The 20062-nt window shown below is 39.0% G+C and overlaps 1 protein-coding gene across 2 annotated transcripts in view; it reads left to right on the plus strand.

The window, feature by feature from the left end:
* The window catches only part of plcg2 (phospholipase C, gamma 2), a 43856-nt gene extending 27871 nt beyond the window's left edge, over positions 1-15985 (plus strand). For both annotated transcript variants that reach the window (XM_044356598.1, XM_044356597.1), the window contains exons 19-33: positions 3929-4051; positions 4130-4310; positions 6253-6321; positions 6428-6537; positions 6775-6871; positions 6971-7043; positions 8449-8621; positions 8971-9073; positions 11091-11294; positions 11423-11562; positions 12144-12252; positions 12444-12611; positions 14619-14707; positions 14802-14968; positions 15086-15985. In XM_044356598.1, coding sequence (XP_044212533.1) covers positions 3929-4051; positions 4130-4310; positions 6253-6321; positions 6428-6537; positions 6775-6871; positions 6971-7043; positions 8449-8621; positions 8971-9073; positions 11091-11294; positions 11423-11562; positions 12144-12252; positions 12444-12611; positions 14619-14707; positions 14802-14968; positions 15086-15128 — 1849 coding nt within the window. In that variant the 3' untranslated portion in view covers positions 15129-15985. The remainder of the gene's footprint in view (positions 1-3928; positions 4052-4129; positions 4311-6252; positions 6322-6427; positions 6538-6774; positions 6872-6970; positions 7044-8448; positions 8622-8970; positions 9074-11090; positions 11295-11422; positions 11563-12143; positions 12253-12443; positions 12612-14618; positions 14708-14801; positions 14969-15085) is intronic.
* Positions 15986-20062: the final 4077 nt, after the last annotated feature.

The following is a 20062-nucleotide window of genomic DNA, read 5'->3' on the forward strand; positions in this document are numbered from 1 at the left end:
ATAAGATAACAGTGGTACAGGACTTGAGAGAAGCTAAAGTAACAGTAGATGGCCAGTAAGCTAATAGTAGTTGATAGAGAGATAGTGGTAGCTTCAACTAGCTAACTAACTAACACAATGCCATAATATATTTCATCATATGTTAAGCACATGAAAATTGTACAACTGATAGCCAAAGTCCTGACATCTCTTCTGGGCTAGCTGCTGTTCAAACATGTTCCAAGGGTTTACTATCCATGTTGTTGGGCCTTGGCTACAAGTTGGCTATCAGCAATAATTAATTATTATTAAAAATAATTATTAATTGCTTAAATCAATAGAAATTATTAATAAGATTTAATAATAACTGGGAACCACCATGGGGTCAGGGAAAAAGATAGCCAAATTCAATCTCAAAATTTACTAAGCTATCAATTTGGAACTTTGTGTGTGTGTGTGTATGTGTGTGTGTGTGTGTGTGTGTGTGTGTGTGTGTGTGTGTGTGTGTGTGTACGTGTGTGTGTACATGTGTGTTTGTACATGTGTGTGTGTTTGTGTGTACGTGTGTGTGTGTGTGTACATGTGTGGGTACGTGTGTGTTTCTACGTGTGTGTGTTTGTGTGTACGTGTTTGTGCATGCAGACAATATGGCTGACAAAGAGAACTACACAGACAAAATGCCAGACCATGTGGTTTCTTGAAACCACATGTGCTGCCAGATGCAAAGTGTGAAAAGCTGGGTTTTAAATCTCTTAACTGTGTGATTCTCTGTTTAAGGCCAATTGGTGTAGGCTAAAGGCGCCAGGTTAGAAAGACGTTAGTTGCATGCAAGGCCTGGTTACTGGATATAACATGTATAACCATTTTGGCCACTTCAGCGCCACACTGAACTGCAGCCGGAAAGGTGAGCCAGAGTCAACTTTTGGTGAAATGCAACCCGACGTCACTGCGGCTCAAGGCTGTGGTGGCCAATCACAGCCAGAGATCAGACTGATCAGAGCTGTAAACTCTGTCGTAAGGCAAAGATGTTACTAGGACGAGGGGAAGACATTTCTCTTCGTTTTATAACGTTAAAAGTAAAGTTAGACTTTGCTGTCGGCTTCCTGTCTCATTTTATAAAACACGAGAGAAAAAGAGAGAAAGCTGAGAGCACCAGTGAGAGAGAGAGAGAGCAGCTGTGGTCGAGCAAGCTAGAGAATGAATGAAGAGAGGAAGCGCTGGTAGCGAGAAAGCCAGTGAATCAGATCAATAAAACGTTATTTTCTGATTGTTTTACAGCAGTTACATTCTAGAGCACAAATAAACATGCCCACACTCCCACACACCTCCGCTCGACCCTGCGGCTGAACGCCGCACCGCCTGATTTGGTCTGAATAGGGCCATAGGCACCAAGGCTCAAGGATGCAGACCTTGCTGGGTAGTCGGTGCCCTTGTTGCATGGGCCAGAGGGCCCAGGTCACTCCTTTGTGCAGTCCTTACAGTGTTAGCGGCAAGCTAACTCTGCTTTATGGCTCCTGTGCTTGTTAAATCAGCCAGCAGACTTGTTTGGTAGCTGCTGGCACTAGATAACTTAGTTACTGAGTCTTAGGCAGGCTCTCACATCTTCTGCCATAAAGATAAGAGTTCTGTGTGTGTCTGCTGTGAGCAGGCCACACAAAAGAGCAGAGATCTGAGCAGCAGAACTGCTCCCACAGCAGCTGTGAGGGGAAAGAGGGGAGAGAAGAGGGGAATCTCTAGTTTTGTTACCTGGGTCCATGGGTGGAGTTCACTCTTGGGTGTGAACAACCACGGATTCTGGGGAAATTGACTTTCTTGAGGACTCCCTTTGTTTCTTTCTTTGAGTCTTGAAACATGTGGTCGACCGGTGAGGCCCAACAATGTTCTAAGATAAATGAGCATCTACCATAGAACCATTATCTTAGAAGCTGAAACATTAGTGATTTTTATAATGTTGTACAATGATTATTTTGTTAGCATACAGCACAGCTCCCATGAAAATTTACCACTGCAGCTAAATCATTGTAACTTAATCCCACCAACACTGTCTTCTAATACATATATTTCCAACTTTTTAGCTGTAATCTCTGCTATCTAAAAATGCCTGCACCATTCAGTCTGTAAAAATGTCTATGGTCTCTGTCCTGCTGTTATCACAGCATGAACTAAGTAGTTGTGGCTATGGACTTGTGTCTCATTCTGTCAAGTAAGTGACATTTATTGAATTGAATAAATAAATAAACGGTATGAGATTGTTTTTAAAGTTACCAATCTTATCTAGAAATATGGAGTGAATCAGATGACATACTGTTAAGGGTTCCATGCCATTGTTCTGATAGCCCATTATTCTGAAACCCCACTTGTTTGAAAAACTTCCCATTGGACCAAAAGCCCATAGTCTGATGGCCCGTTATCCCGAAAACAAAAGCCCACTGCTTCGAAGGCCCATTGCTCCGAAAATACACACTCCCCCTTGATGTGCAAGTGATCATTTTAACCCAAACCATGATGTTTTCCTAACCCTAACCAAGTGGATATTTTTCCTAAACCTAACCAGACCTTAACCACAGCGTTGTCACATCATAAAACATAATTATTTTTTAACATGCATGTCAAAATACAAGATATTAAGGGCGAAAGACACTGATAATGTTTATTACCTGACAAAACAGACTTTTTATATATTACTGAGGTCTTCTGCTAAATTCAGCATCATGTTTCTCTCAGTAGAACTCTGATTTAATAAATCAGCAGTTCTAAAAATGTGTAAACTGCATCTTTAAGGCAGACAAGCATTATCTGTAAAACATCAAATTTATTCACTTTACATGCAGCTAAAGTTAATACTAAATTATGTTAAATGTTCACCGAATGAGTTAATGTATGTTTATGAGTTGTAAGATGTCATAAATTTTCCATCAGGAGGAGTAGATGTGTACTGGTAAGCTTAGCTGTATTAAATTTAACTATGTTAACAGGCTTTCCTCCGACAGTAGGAAAGAGTCGAAGACTTTATTTGCCTCGTTGTCAGTCATTTAAAATGTATATTAACTTATCAAACAGACTTTTCACAATTCACTCAGTTCTTCTGATAAATTCGGTGTCATGTTGCACAAAGCAGAACTCTGATTTAATGAAATCATGTTATGAAAAATTGCGTGGATGTGCTGACTGGCACACTGGGACGTTTTTTGAACTATTGGGGTTTCGGAATAATGGGCAGTCCCCCTCTTGAGTACATTTATGTCACAGTGCTGAGTTTGTTGTTTTTTGCATTAATGGAAATGTTAAAGTGATTTTAATGAGATTTTCTTACTTCTGGAACAAAACTTGGAAGTTCTGGTGTTGCTTTAGCTCTCCATAATGTTGCTGAATGGCATATATTTTTTTTATTTTTAACAGAATTAACAGTTCCTCTTTGCTTCCTATTTGCATGCTAAGATAGGCTAGGCTGAACATGCCCTGGATCTATCTCTGTACCTACTCCACAAAGAGAGATGAAACTGATATCAATTTTACTCATCTGGCAAACAAGCATATTTCTCAAAATGTCAGGGTGTAAATGTAACTGTTGCTGTGCTGGTTTCAAATGTTGTATCAACCATCTGTGAATCCATTACACTAAAACTTTGTCTCTGATCGCTTGGTTTGGTAAAGCTTTACTTCTCACACTCTGCAGTCCCACACTCACTTTGTGTCAACCACACAAGCAGTTTCTATGTTTCACTTTTTACTTTCGTTCTCATACACCCACAGACACATAGTAACTCTTCCCCGTCTCTCTTTCCTGAGTTCAGCTTAAATCCATTTAAATATGCTTTACTGGCCTGGTCTGACTGGAAAAACACATCTGACATATGACTGCATACAATATATTCTTGATAATGATCCTAACATAGACACACACACATACAGCACATAGTGTAACTGTCCTTGTGTGTGTGTGTTACAGGTGGTTCTACAGTAACCTGAGCAGGGGTCAGGCCGAGGATTACCTGCTGAGGATTCCCAGAGACGGCGCTTTCCTCATCCGACAGAGGGAAGGAGACGAAGACTCCTTCGCCATCACATTCAGGTTCAGAGACACTTTGAACTTAATTTCTCTTTACACTATTTGTTTGATTTGGTATTAATCTAGTTGTCTATCTTTCAGAGGTGATGGTAAAGTGAAACACTGCCGGATCCAGAAGGAGGGCAACATGTACCTGCTGGGCACCACTACAGAGTTTGAGAGCCTGGTGGAACTGGTCAACTACTTTAAGAAGAAGCCACTGTATCGCAAGATCAAGCTTCGTTACCCAGTCACCCCTGAGCTAGTGGACCGTTTCAGCACAGTGAGTTACTGTAGGAGACATACAAAAACCAGAGGGAATTTTAAGAATCCCTGTAGCAGCAAATAGTAAATGAAAAGAAACATTAATACATACTATTGATTTAATATTAAAGAGCTGAATAATTTAATTTAGTAGGCATAATAGATACCATTTTACCAACAAATCCAAGAGATGAGAGAAATGAGGAGTCGAGGTGATGTCACTTCTTTCAGGTGACAACCTGCCAAGGAAGTAATGTTATCTTGTGTTTAACTTATGTGACCAGGTGACACTCAATACACAAGACCCAGAATAAACTTGAGCCAGAGACTGCTCTACCAAAAATATAGATTTTATTGACAATGCATGATATGAAAGACTTGTCTCATTCAAGTAGGTGGCAGCAAGGTAGTTTCAATAGAAGGTCCAAATGCAGACCATAATAAAGGAGCAATGGAGTGTATTGTACAGTTAATACATAAATCAAAAACAATAAATGAACAAGCAGTGAAAAAAAAACAACGTGGGGCTAGACTGCACTATCAAGGGGGTTAGTGTAGAGCTATGTATTAAAAGAGGAAATGAAAAAAGAAAAAAGTGTCACAAAATATGTTGGCAAACCACCACTGCACACAAACCAGTTTACCTACTCACACACCTACCCACACATGCAAGATGTCTACTCTGCCACTCAGTCCCTCCTTTAACACAAAAGCCCCACAAGAAAAATAACACAGAAAATGGCCCATTCAATTGATAAATCAAATCACTCAAATCTGAGAAGTCTGGGAAAAACAGTGTTTGGCTCCTCTAGTAGTGTCTTTGTTTAAAAACTTGCTGGACTGGAACACAGTCCCTTCCCCCAGTCGGACACATGCAGGTGACTGGAATCTTGTTTTTTGGCTGATGTGCCATCACTCCAAGTTTTAGTCCCTCACCAAACATGAGGAATCAAGTCATACACCAAACAAAGGCTGGTCTCAGCTGCTCTCTCAGGTGTGTCCCCCTTTTTATAGACTCTGCCCCTTGCCTGGGTCCTAGTACTAGACTGCCTGTTACCTTCCCTTCCACACTTATAATCATCTTATCTTTGCTTTTGGGAAATGGGCCCTGGTCTCTATGAGAACTGGGACTGGTATTTACATTAAAACAACACTAAGACAGCCATGCTAGCAGCTCTACGTGGCTACTTAGGCACAGCTGTACTTTGAGCTAACATACTAACATACTCATACATGATAATGTTGACATGCTGATGGCAGGTACAATGTTTACCATGTACATCATCATCTTCATCATCTCGCATGTTAGCATACTAAGCATGTTAGCATGTTGCTAATTAGCACTAAAAACAAAGTACAGCTGATACTGATGGGAAAGTCATTTGTTTTGCAGATATTTGGTTATAAATCAAAGTACTAGTACTGGTACTAGTAGTAAGACAAATTGAATCATCAAAGTCAATAGGATTCATTGTTTAGGAGAGATAATTGTCTGTACAAAAAGTTGTGTCAATCAGTCAAGTAGATGTTAAGTTTTCACAGGAGAATTAAAAACGTTTGTACAGACAAACCTGCTGGTGGGGCAAGATGAAAAGTCAAGAGATCACCAATGTTATTAGGGTTCATCCTCTGGGGAACATCACTGACTGTACAAAATTACATTTTGTTGAGATAACCACAATTGAGGTTTCAAGCTGGACCAAATTGAACTCAACTGAAGCTTCAAATGTCTCCAAAGCTGTCGTATCTTGTTCACTAGCACAACTCACCATTGCACCCACCACCTGTTATTGTCTCTCATTGTTTTAACCCCACTGGCAGCATAGCTAAAAACTGATATAAAAAATATAAAATGATATGTCTGAGATGGACATTTATGCTCAATATCAGTTCAATGATGGTTAAAACCCAATAACATGTCCCCTGCACTGATGTACATAACAGTGGATTCTGTTTCACAGGAGAAAGACTGTGCCTCTCTGTATGAGGTGAAGACGTATGTGGAACCCAATGAGATTGAGCCATCACTGGTGTGTATACACCACTATACTCTGTCAGCTTTGGCTGTCTGTTATACTGTGCAGTTTCCTTTGATACACGTAGACATTCATAATTGTGTGTGTTTGTCTGCTTTAGCCTCAGAGTACTGTTAAGGCTGTATATACCTACCAGGCTACGAGGCCAGATGAACTCAGCTTCAGTAAAGGAGCTTTGATACACAATGTATCAAAGGATAACGATGGATGGTGAGTCCACACACAGACACACACACACTCATGCAAACACACACATACGTTGGCAGCAGTTGTGTATAACAGGGAATGGTAATTCATCTTTGCCATATCTTAGGGATTACTCATTTTATGTCCCAGCATCATGCATGATCAACTGCATATTCTTAGCTAGCATGGACAAGTACAAACATACACACAGAGAACCAACAGGACTGTTCACATTGTCCTTCTCACTTCCACTCACTACAGGTGGAAAGGTGACCATGGTGGAAAGGTGCAGCTGTTCTTCCCATCCAACTATGTAGAGGAAATGTCCAACAACTTCAAACATGAGATCAGAGGACAGGTGAAAATTCAAATTTAAGTCACAGTTTAAGTGGAGGTGAAACAGCATAGTGATTGTCTGAATATCATATCTGTGTGTTTGTGATGTGCATCAAAACAGGATATGGAAGACAATCCACTGGGTGAACTATGTAAGGGTGTTGTGGACATCTCCAAGTGCAACATCCAAAACTGTGAGTGCATGTTATTTTATTGTCTGATGCAAAGTTTTCTATTCTCACTAAACTGATGTTACTTCTCCAAGTAATAAAACAAGAAATTAACAAGGCTCGCAACTAACAAAACTAAAAATAAATATATAATAGTCTTCTACCCTGCCTTTTGCCGGCACATTTCTTTGTTTCCCTACTTTACAACCACAATCAGTAGAATAGTGTGAAACCGTTGAAACCGCAGGAGTGCATATTGCGCCATCCCTGTGCTCGTGCATGTACTTGTGTGTTTTGCTTTTTTTTGTATTTTTTGCGTGTTGCACCTGCAGATAGAGTAGAAGAGAATAAGAATTAGATAAAAAATAATGACAAAATATTAAAGAAAAGTCAAATAGGTACAGGAACGTATGTCTTTAGTATAGAGTATTTTTTGCTTTTTTGTCTGATAATGAAAAACTGTTCTGAATAATAGTCAGCTATCACTGAAATAAACTTAGCACAGTTAAAATACAGCTACAACCCCCCGTTTTTTAGAAGCTCTGTTTTAAACATGTCGCATGAAACGTGACACATGAAAGCCTGGAACAATAAAATTATTCTGCTGTCCCATACAAATATATATTGCTCTTGTCACTTTGTTGTAAACTCAGGACTTTTGTCTTCGTCAGGATCCTGTAAAATGATGGCTCTGTTTTTAGTGTTTTCTGATTGGTCAGTAGGTTGGCTACTGGCAGGTTTTGATCTGATCCTCTGAAGTTAACCTGCTCCGGAGCAGGTTAGCTGTTCAGCATAGGTTACCATGGTGATCTCTCCCCAGGTTAAAGCCAGTGAGCCCAGTATGCGCCACCACAAATGCCCACATTGCACCTTTAAAGGGGTACCCTAGTGATTTAATATTGCACTTCCACAAAGATGGGGGTCTTGTGTGGGACAGATTGGAAGAATAGTCAAAATCAATGCAGCAGAGGCCAGGATATAATGAATTTAAATCTCTAGTATGCTGCAAAAACTGGATAAATAATAAATAGATCCTCTGTAATGCAATTTACAATCTACAATTTCATTTAGCAGATGCTTTTAGCCAAAGCGACGTACATCTGAGAGCTGATACAACACAAGCAACTCAATATGATCTTCCATTTGATTTCCCTTGCCTGGCAAATCATCATCTCATCTTTCAATCTCCATGCTTCAGTTTGAGAGTTGATGCCAAAATTGTAATTCCTTGACACCAATAAGTTTGAGAGATGAGGTCAGCCAGTAACTGAGAATTATCTCTTTGCATGCCATTCAGGCTACTCCCATGGCTTACTATGCTGCAATCTTTAAGAGGTTATTTTTACATTGCATATACAAATGTGGGAGAAATGTGCATCCCTATCCACCTTCCCTCACCGTGCCGCCTCTCCTCCCTCCTTGTTTCCAGTGAAGAATGGTAAAAACGGGAAGCCCCATGTGTTGACCCTGCAGGACATGGAGCAGGACAGTCTGCAGTTTGACCTGGCAGCAGACTCTGTGGAGGAACTGTTTGAATGGTACCAGGTGGCCTGGGACATCACACAGAGGGAGATGAGCAAGCAGTACAACAGAGAACAAGTGGTTAGTATCTGATGGTATATGATAATATATCGAGTGGAGGAAGATCACACCTCAATTAGTTGAAATCTAGAGAGCACTTCTATAATTTTATAAAGTCTGTTAAAAAAACATTTTAGAATCTTTCCTTCTAAATCACACTGTAAATGAAAATACTGCTCTCAGACACATGCAAAGCTCATATGGTGGTTTCACATGGTGTCAGTCTTTGTAACAGTGGCTCAGACTACATCAAAATACTGTATATGATTTAAACAAAGCACATACTGTATAACCACGATCGGGTGATTCATTGGTGGTCTGTCAGCATTACTGTGCAAACAGGAAGTGTTTTTTTTCTTTCCAATCTCAGATCAGGCAGCAGGAGGAAGTGGAGAAGAAAGCAGAGGTTGCCATGGAGATGTCGGACCTGGTGGTCTACTGTCAGCCACGCAGCAAGGAGAAGGACCGCTTTGGTAAACACATGCAGATGCACGTATTGAACAGAAAGACCAGTGCTCACAAGCATCATGATGCTGGGAAAAACTTCATACTTCAGACCACAAGGTGGTCACACCACTTTCAAGAAAGACACCTTACTTTCTCTTGTCTTCACAAAGACTGTTATCTTCCTCAGTGCAGTTTCTCCTTTGGTGTGTTGGTAACAGTGGCAGGTAGTAGTTAGCAGTTGACAGCTAGATAGTTGTTTTGATTTAAAAAAATATATCCAAAGATGATATTTACTCTTCTGTTCTTGATGATTAATGTTGTTACCTCCTCTTAAGAGTCTTTTCTGAAGATTATTTGAGGCAAATTTGCAAAATGTCCAATTTTAGGTCCAAGTTTGAGATGTCTTCAGGAGCCCATCTCTGGTGCAGCCACTCTCTCATAAACACTCCTTACTCCTTACCTGAATATAAACTGTGTAGTAGCATCTGAACTTCCTAGCCTACAATTGTAGAACTAACTGCGTGCAAATAATGTCTGAACATCTAACAACCAAGCAAGATTTCCCTCCACATCTGTTAGTTTGAGACACTGCCAAATATTAAGGTCAAGTTTCTAGCTACATTTGATTTCTACTTCTTAAATTATTTGTCTGATATTTAGAGAATATAATAATATTCTAAATATTATAAAAAGGCTTGTAAAAATATACAGTAGAGTCATTAAATGATATGTCTAAGAAAATGAAAGAGGTGGAAGAACAAAAAGACAAATTTGTGCAACAGGCATGTTCAAGTGCAGAATTTGTCTAAACAAGGAGCAATAGGCTGAATAAATCTGATTGTTTGAGTGTAGTTCAACAAGAGTCAGCTTCATGAACCTGAAGCTAGGCAGCAGGCACAGCAACTAACAGTAATATGTTCAAATGAAACCAAGACAGAAAATGTCTATTTGATCATTTTTGTGTTTTCCTCTATAAAACTTTCTGAAGGTTTCCTTTCTCTTAAAAGTAGCTTTTAAAAAGGTTTGTAGTTTCCTTATTCACAGAAGCAAGGGTCATCAAGCATCTCCTGGTAGTAGCTTAATATTTAGCGTAAAGATATGAGAAATGTATCAGGTATCAATCGTCTCATCTAATCCAATAAGCGTACTGTACTTCCTAAAAATTTTTGAACTATTCCTTTAAACAAATACATGTAAATATGATCTAATACTCAAGTAAATGCTATGACCTTAACTGCAGTATGACCAAATTAATCTTACACTACTTACATATTGTGATAAAATTTACACATAGTGAGCCCACAGGTGACCAATGAGAAAATAGTGCATTTGTCTTTTTGTGGCATCTTCCCACCTAAACAGTTCATTCAGTTGTGTGAAAAAAGCCTTTTTAGCTGTGATTATATATTATAACCAAATTTGGTTATATTATTATGTATATATGGTCATATTTTATCTATAATGTGCAGTTTGACAGTTTGATCCACAATGTGTGAGCCAGTTGTTCTGGGTTTGTACAAATTCATTTGGAAATGGAAGTCAGTAACTCACTGCCTCCACCATGCATTGTACAGCTATTCCTCTTACTCTCAGAGGAAAAACTGAATGCTTTGAGCTGGGGTACTGCACCTTATTTAGTGAGGACCTGCCTTTTACACCACAACTCAAAGTTCTGAAACAAACAGGATGTGACCAAAGGGAAAGATCTAACGACCAGGCAGTTTCCTGTGTCACAACGATCTAAATTTAGAAATACACTGAGGTATACATTAACTCCATTCATACCACAACCATCTTTATCAGATGACTCAGATTTTGGAGAATGTACATCACAATGCACAAGTCAGTTATTATGACCATATAATTTCTATCATATGGTTCAATAGAAAGTTTTTGTATCTTGTAGTCTAATTGTTGAAACAGAAAACTTTATTTATTTTGATAAAATCCTCTATTCTAAAGATATTTCATATTTGTTGGTATCACCTGATAGAGACTGATACCGTTCAGCTGACCCTGCACCCGTTCTCTCTGCCTCTACAGACCGTTTTAACTACAAAGAGATCCGCTCCTTTGTGGAGAATAAGACGCCAGGGAAGAGCCGCACCAAGGACTTCCTGCAGTACAACCGCAAGTCGCTGAGTCGGATCTACCCAAAAGGCCAGCGTGTGGAGTCCTCCAACTATGACCCCTACCCTCTGTGGGCTGTTGGCTGTCACATGGTGGCTCTCAACTTCCAGACTGCAGGTAGATTATCTGGGCTGTAGAGGAACCTGTTGGGACATCAGGTTCTTGACACCGCTTGACAGTGCTAACCTTTGAGGCTAGGGGTTACTGTGTACTATGACCAGTATAATGTGTGTGTGTCCTTCCAGATAAATACACCCAGCTGAACAGTGCCCTCTTCAGTCTGAATGGACGTACGGGTTACATTCTGCAGCCGGAGCTTATGCGCTATGATACCTACGACCCTCATCAGGAGAAGAAGAAAGTCAAGTACAACATTGTGGTTAGGGTATGTCTGTAAACACACAGCTGAAACAGCAGAATGCTAACCTTGACCAGCATTAAGCACAACTTTAACAGCACTACTTTATATTCAACCCACAACATTATGCTCGACTGTTAAACAGCATTAAGCACAACCAACTGCAATATTTATGGTAGTCTAATTTCATCACTTTCACGTAGAGCCAGAAAACCAAAACTCTTGAAAGAAAGTTTTGTGACAGTCAAGTCGGCACATTTAAAAGACAACAATATGAGAAATTCTGTCATGAATTACATGAAAGTCACTTTTCTTGCTTTCTTGTCACCAAACTCAGCAATAAGATTTGTGTAATTAATCTTTTCACATTACACCCTTTTCAATAAATAAAATAGCGAACCCACACAATCTGTCCTGAAACACTGATGTACAGAAATAGTTCTTGATTTGTTTCAACTTTGAAAAGCTGTGCTCTCCCAATGCCACAGTCACTGGGATATGTATATACTGTATGTAGATGTCTCTGAGTGTCCTCAGCTCTTGGAACAGGTGATTCTGTCAAGGCTTTTTGGATGTTCTGAAGAGAATTTATGTTGTGTCTTCTGCAGGTGATTGCTGCCAGACACCTTCCAAAGCCCGGCCGCAGCATCGCCAGTCCATTCGTAGAGATCGAGCTGTGTGGACACACTGAGGAAAAGTTTAAGACCATCGTCTATCGTAAGGAAAGGGGGGAGCGGGTGACTGAAAGTTATGGCACAGAGAGAGGGGAGAGGGAGAACTTATAATAATGTGTGAATCAGGTTTAGCTTTAGATTTGTGATTAGTTTGTAAGAGCAGGCGCCAGTCTTTGTATGATGGCAGCTACCTTTGTGGTCATGTGAACAGTGCTGTCTTTCTGCTGGCTGCAGGAGATAACGGTCTGAACCCGGTGTGGAAAGCCCCGGCTGAGCCTGTGGTCTTCACCGTGTATGAGCCTGAGCTTACCTTCTTGCGCTTTGTGGTCAATGAGGAGGATATGTTCTCAGACCCCAACTTCCTGGCTCAGGCCACGTTTCCTGTCAAAGGCATCCGCTCAGGTGGGAACACACATAACTCTCAACAGAAAATACTCACTGTCAAGCAAGACCATTACTTAACATTAGTCATTCCCTGGGAGCAGGAATTTATTAAACGACAATTACTTTATTACCTTCAGGTCTTTTAAAACAAGTCAGATTCGCTGCAGAGAAACTATTGATTTTCCTAATTATTTAATTTGGAAAAGAAAAGTTAATTAAACTTTCATGGGAGAAATATTACACACAGCATCTTTTTGAAAAATGGTGATCCTCAGCTTTGGCACTGATCTACAAGTCTCTGGAACACCATTCTTCAAAAAGATATTCCGTCATCTAGTGTTTTGATGATGGTGGTGGAGAGTGTTGTCTAACACGTCAGTCCAAAATCTCCCATAGCTGTTCAACAACTTGCAGTGACCCTTCCCTCTAAGGGGACAATGGGACCCAAACCATGCCAGCAAAATGCCCCCCACAGCATAACAGAGTCACCAGATCCCCTCACTGTAGGGGTCAAGCATTCAGACCTTTACCAGTTTTTCCTTTAATTTGTCACCCGTCTGTATATATACACACACCAGGAACACCTGTAGGAACACCTGTGCAATCTAATGCAATCCAATACAACAGCTCTGCCATAAATTCTACTTTCATGAAGCTTATACATTTACAGTTTTTGCTCACATTGTCAGAGAGGTGATAATTCTACTTTATGTTTATTATTGAGGTCATAGTGGGTGATGGTGGTGTACAGGAATGCGTCATACTGAAAAGTGTTCCACCATACAGATAAAGGTGGGTGGTTGAGCTCAATAATAAACATGAAGCAGAATTATCACCTTTAGATTTCACAGGTGTTCCTAGTGTTCGGTGAGTGTATATTAACATATGACAACAAAAGCAGACATGAATGTAACCCTGAAGGACTGCCTTCAGTATCTCAAGGAGGTGAATAAACACCAGCGGCTCTCTGATAGGTGTGAGGAACCCATTTGTTTTGTAAAAACTTTACACTTTACAAACTAACACACAGCAAACATCTGTGCAGTTTGTACTTGATGAGTACCTTTATAGAGAAAAGATATTTGGGGAAATGTGCTCTCTTTCTTGCAAGTTAGGCAGAAGGCTGATCTCAATCTGATGTCTGTGCATTTGCATTAAGTTGAGAGCATTTTGCCTATTTAAGTCTGTTTCAAGTTGTGGTTACTGGAGATGAGCATCTAAGCGCAGTGACTTCCTGGAGTCCCCGCTGCTTGACTGATACAAAACTCTTTCTAAAACCACAAAATGTTGTTTCTACATGTCAGCGTGGGATGAAACGAATCAGATAGGACATCCTAATGAGTTTTAGATGTGCTGGTAGACACATTTTGACACCTTTGGACAGAGCCAGTCTAACTGTTTCCTCCCACTTCCAGTCTTTATGCTAAGCTAAGCTAACTGTCTCCTGACTGCTTCATATTGAACGCACACGAGAGTGGTATCAATCTTCTCATCTAGCTTTCAGCAAGAAAGCAAATAAATGTATTTCCTAAAATGTTGAACTTCGCTCATGTGTACTGTGGTGTGTTCACTGTCATCACATCAAGTCTGTGAGGGTGATAGGCCGTTTGTGGATGTGCCGTTATACAGGATTTAAGACCTCACTCATTTCCATGGCGATGAATCAAAATATCCATAACTCATCAGCATTTTTCTGAATTGCTCTTATGGTACCGACATTGGCAATTTATGCAGGATAAACCTTATTACAGTAATGATAATAAAAAATTGATTTTAAGCAGTCAAATGTGAAGATTTGCTGCTTTTTTTCTGTGTTGTATCATTTTAATTGAGTATCTTTGCATCAGGACGGACAAAACAAGCAATATTTCTTTTACATTTTATAGACTAAAATATGAATCATTGATTAATTAAAATTAATTAATTGATTAATTAAAATGAATCAGTTAATTGAAAAAAGCAATTGACAGATTAATCAGTGAATACCCTCATGAACAGCTGACTGAATGTTTTGTGTTCTTACAGGTTACCGCTCTGTACCACTAAAGAACGGCTACAGTGAAAACTTAGAGTTAGCCTCTCTGTTGGTCTACATCAATGTCCAGCAGGCAGGGGTGAGGACACACACTAACGATACACACATACTACATACTGTATATGTGCAGTGTGACAGTATATGACTGTGATCTTCTACCTGCTGTCCCTCAGAAAGCAGAGGAGGAGCTGTACTCGTCCTCCAGCCAGCTGAAGAAAAAGCAGGCGGAAGTCAGCGCTGAACCCTTCCTGTATGACACACACACCAACATTCAGCGCTCTGCCCTCCCCCGCCAACACAACAACCTCATGAGAGAGTACAGCACCAGCGAGAAACACAAGTAAGCCTCAAACTCACCGGGTGCTGGTGAGCACTAGGTGGTTAAACAAAACGACAATGAAATTACATTCCTGGATGTGTTCAAATGAATTTCCACTGTATATTCTGTGTGTCCCAGGTCAAAAGAAAAGAAGATAAACAACAGCAAGTTCTATTCCTGAGGACTCAAACGAACCTCACCTGTCCCTCCTGCTTGAGTGATGAAGAATTGCATTGTAATTTTTTCATTTTCATACAAGAATGGTCCCAAAGAAGTCAAGAATCCAATGTTCCTCAATGGTTTTATATTTATTTAAGGTACAAAAGCAGTGCTCTTAATATTTTGTCAAATATAGAAATATAGGGACATGTTCTCAGGGGGGTTCTCTCTCTATAGGCCTTCTGTGAAATGTAGGAAACCATTATTTTAAGTAGAACTGTGCGAGGCAGGTCGGGTGGACTCCTTTTACGACAGTGAACATGTGAGGTTGTAACATTTCTTCTCTCCGCAGCCAGCCTGTGTAGTGCTGAACAGTTCTGCATTCAATCTGTAATCAAACTGCATCACTGCATTAGAGGTGGACAACACTTATATTTAGGTGATATTTATTTTTAATGAAAGAGGAGAAGCAAAACAGTTTCACTGCAATACAGTAGATTGTCCTTCTGCCAGGGAGCTTGTGTTGAATTCATCTTTTTTTTGCGTCTGGTTTCAAATACTGATGAGTGTAATAGACAGAGACACACAGGCTGCACTAACTCTGCTGATGATGACGTAGAAAAGTTGTTGTTGCTCTGTAGTTTCACCTGTGTGACATTATTTTCTCTGTACGGTGATGTTTGTGTTTTATCTTTGAAAGTGAAGTCAGATGAATGAAAATGTAATGAGAACATTTCATGTATTTAATTTGTACCGCACTTTTCATTCGTATTGAATCTCAGAGTTGTTGACTTATGTTGTAATGTTTATATCTCTGCTATAATTCCTCTGTGACCTTCTTATGAATTGAGCCAATAAAGTATGCTTGGTGGAACTTTAGCTCTGTTTCATCTTTATATCCAAAGCTGTTGGCAGTAGAAGGAAGACATGATATCCAAATATATTCTGGTATTTACGTTGATATTTCACAATATCAATGTAAATGCCATATTGTCAGCTGTACTTTATTCTGTGACTGTGAGTCATTTTTGTGTTCCTGTGGTAAAAAAATGTTGATGACAAAACCAACAATAGTGGTGCAATTAGCTGGTATCACTTTTTATAAGCAGTCTACTTCTCCACCCACTACCTTCACCAGAGGTAGTGGGTGGGTTTCCAATTTCCTCATCACTATAAACTGACATACAATATAAGTCATGGTGGAAGAAGTACTCAAGTAGAAATACCAACATGTACAAATATTCAATAACAAGTAAAAGTCCTGCATTTAAAATCCTACTTAAGCAAAAGTATTATTGGCTACATTTACTTAAAGCATTAAAAGTAAAAGTACTCGTTTCGCAGAAAGTTGGGCTTTGACTACATGAAGTAAATTTAACACTTAAGACACAGTGGCACACACTGCTATGGGACAGAGGACATGCACTGAAGCTTGAGCATCTATCTGAGGCTCTGAAGCCTGTAAAAGCATCGCAAGAAATATACTCAAATTTGTTAAAAAAAATTCATAGCATGTACAGCACAATCAACCCTTAATGTAGGAGCCATTTGAATTTGAATATTAAATTTGTCTGTATATAGCCCACTCTGACCACAAGGGTGTCATATAAGTTCTATTCATGTGATAATAAGCAGCACAGCAACAGGTGTTTTAAATGAACAGGAAATCATTATGAACGTGTTGGTGGTGGGGAGCGCACGGTTCTTACCGTAATCCAGCTTTGTCTCAAGCCCAGCATCAAACAAGACTTCATAAGCGGTAAAGTACTGTTTTGGTAAATATTCAACCTTTGCAATAGATGGGAGCCTTACCCTAAGAAGAACATTTTTGGAAATTGTTTATTTTAAGTTGATACAAGAATATTCCTCAAGCCACCTACATTAAGTGACTAATTAAGTTTGTTTTTTGGATACAATTACACTTAAGTTATTATTTCATACAGCTGCTCTAAATTAAACATTATTATTTTATATTATCTTTAACTATATTCTAACAGTGAGTTATATCATTACTCACTGAGACAGCAATGCTGCCTAGAGAGCTGGTACTTCCTTCAGTGGGGTCGGTGACTTGGGTCTGTAAATCAGAATCGGAATCAGAAATACTTTATGGATCAGAAATTGGGTCACATTACAGTTTTTCACTTTCTAGGATAGAAATATATATAAGCATAGAGAAATTATAAGAAAAATAGAAAATAAGAAGTATGTATTATACTGAAATATATACAATATATATAGAAAAAATAAGAAATATGTAAAAATATGTGCATCATACTACAATCTATAACGACCATGTAAATAACGCTGAGAAATGGGATCTATAAATGTGTTAAAATGCAAGAATAGTATAAATAAGAAATATTAGTTGAAATGTACAGTGTAAATGCAGTATCAGTGCCAGAGTATACTAGGCACAAAGCATTCAGTCTAAGTAACTTGTATTAATAACCCAGTTTAATCAGTTTCTATTTGATCTCTCTTTACATTGGTTACTTTTCTGGCTCTAATAAGATTTGTCTTTGCAGCAGCAAGATGAGAACCACCAAATCTTTGCTTGGTAAACTGAAAGACAATAAAGCAAAGGGCCGTGTCATGAGAGGACTATATTTTCAAATTCAATTAATACAATGTCAAATATTCATGGTCAATTTATGAGTGTTGACAAATTCAATGCTGGTCAATGCTTCCTCAGGCATGACATCCAATCTGAGTTTGCCATCGCATGGTGCAATTTTGATTTTGCCTTTGGTGACATATATGCATTTTTTTAAATGCATGAAAACAACATAAGTGCTGGAACATGAAAGCCAGACCATCGGCCTTGTAAAATTGTAAAAACCCAATTGTAGCATAAGCCACCTAGGCTATATTTGGTCCATGTTTGAAACACAGCTCATGAATTAATCTGATTTCCATTATAAATATGTGGACCTGAGTGAGGAAGCTCCTGATGGACTTTGACTCTGACAGGCTGAAGGAAGTGAAAGGAGTCACCACTGTGGTTGTCCACAAGAGACGCACCCCGATAATTGCTGGATTTTAGTGAAAACTTTTGAGCTGAAACTGACACATCTTATATTGTGATATAATGTGACATTTACTGGATGTGAATGTAAAAGAAAATATATAACTGGCAAAATGAAAGCAGCAGTCAAGTATCATATTACAGGGTAAATGCAGATTAGCTCATTTAAATGATACAGGATGACCAGGTCCATATCCACAAAGAAATGCTGGACACAGTGTTAATTTAATTACCTTAAAGCCACTATGTGTCGAATTTGAAAACTGCTGACTTTGGGATCAAGCCTGGCAAAAGATGCCCACTTAGAAATGCACACAAACAAAACAGCTAATAGCCTCTAGATGGCAAATATATAAGCACATTTGATTTTGCGCTTTTTATTCACATTCCTCCTCAGTGGCGTTTCATTTCTTGCATTTCTTACTTAACTGAATTGCCAAATTTAACATCTTTCTTGGTCCCATCCTGGTCCTGGTCCAAATCACAGCTTGTTTTTAGACCCTGATTATTAAATGACTAGGATGAAAACCATCAGTCATGAGGTGCAAGGTTAAAACATTTCGCTATGTGCTTTGTTATGTGTATATTGTTCAAAAGTATCTTATTACACCAAATCTGTTTTTGTATGTTTTGTTACTTGATTATCTTTTGCACTGTCTCCAGTCCCTTTTAGTGAATATATGATTGGAACAAACATTGTCATTTTTATCTTATCATAATATTTATGCATTTGTATGTTTTTATAATGTAATATATTGTTTATATGTGTCAAGCTGATGTGAAACATATATAGAGTATACTTTTAATATTTTTTTTTACTTGATTTGGTCTGATATGTCAGAACGTTGATGTCTGAGTTAGGTTACGGTTTGACTCTCTGCAACATGACATTAAACTGCATGCTGCTACTTGCAACAGTGCAAAGTGAAGAATTCAGTGTTGGTCAAGGGAGGGCAGCACAAATAAAATCACAATTTTGCAATAATCAAATATGTAACTAGAATGTAAATGATTTTTGTTCCAGCTTTGTTTAGAATTCTTTCCCTAGCAGTGATATGGCCGGCTTACCTGGAAAGTCAAATGTCTGAATGCTGAAATCAGTTTCATTAATTACCATTTTTTGAGGAAAAATGTTAAAATGAAGCATCATTAATCACCTGTGTGAGATGGATCTTATGAGAAAATAAACTGTAAAGACAAAGTAATACAATACGTACAAATAAAAACATACGTACATGTACCTTTACCTGGCACTACTAAGTGAGATATACTGGAACTTTCAGTTTTCCAATTGTAATTACTACTTATATGATGATTTGAACTGTATTTGTTAGCTGGAAAACTGGTGATGACTGTAACTCTGGAGTGACACAAACTCTTCTTTACCCCACATTGTTCAGAGTCTCTGAGTCTGTTTCAGCACTATGACAGGTACTAACTACTGCAATCCTATTACACTGTATGTACTCCGCTTTATATATTTGTATAGTAGCCTATGTACTGTATGTATTTGCTTGTGCCTTTGTCACAGCAGACATTTTGACTTGTCATAGTAGGAAAAGCACAGGTGTGTGACTAATAATATTAACCATGGCTCTTCATACTCTCGAGTCACCAAGTGAGAAAACATGAGAAAGGAACAAAGAAAAGACTGTTTGTGGAGCAGGAGACGCCTCTCAACCTTTTTTACAAATACATTTCAAGCTACATTTCTTTCCCATTGCTAAGTCTGCGTGTATATATGTGTGTGTCTTACATCACATCCTGTCAGTCTATCTGTTGGTCTGTCTGGCTCACACTGCCTGCCTATTCTGCTTCCTCTCTGTCCTCTAGGCAGACTGTGAAGGGACAAGCCCATGTCTTTGTGGTTTGATTACATTCTGACACCTCCTGATCTAGCTGAAGCGCCCCGGTTGTCCGCTGTCACA

This window comes from Thunnus albacares, chromosome 7 (assembly GCF_914725855.1).
Source record: "Thunnus albacares chromosome 7, fThuAlb1.1, whole genome shotgun sequence".
NCBI lineage: Eukaryota > Metazoa > Chordata > Actinopteri > Scombriformes > Scombridae > Thunnus > Thunnus albacares.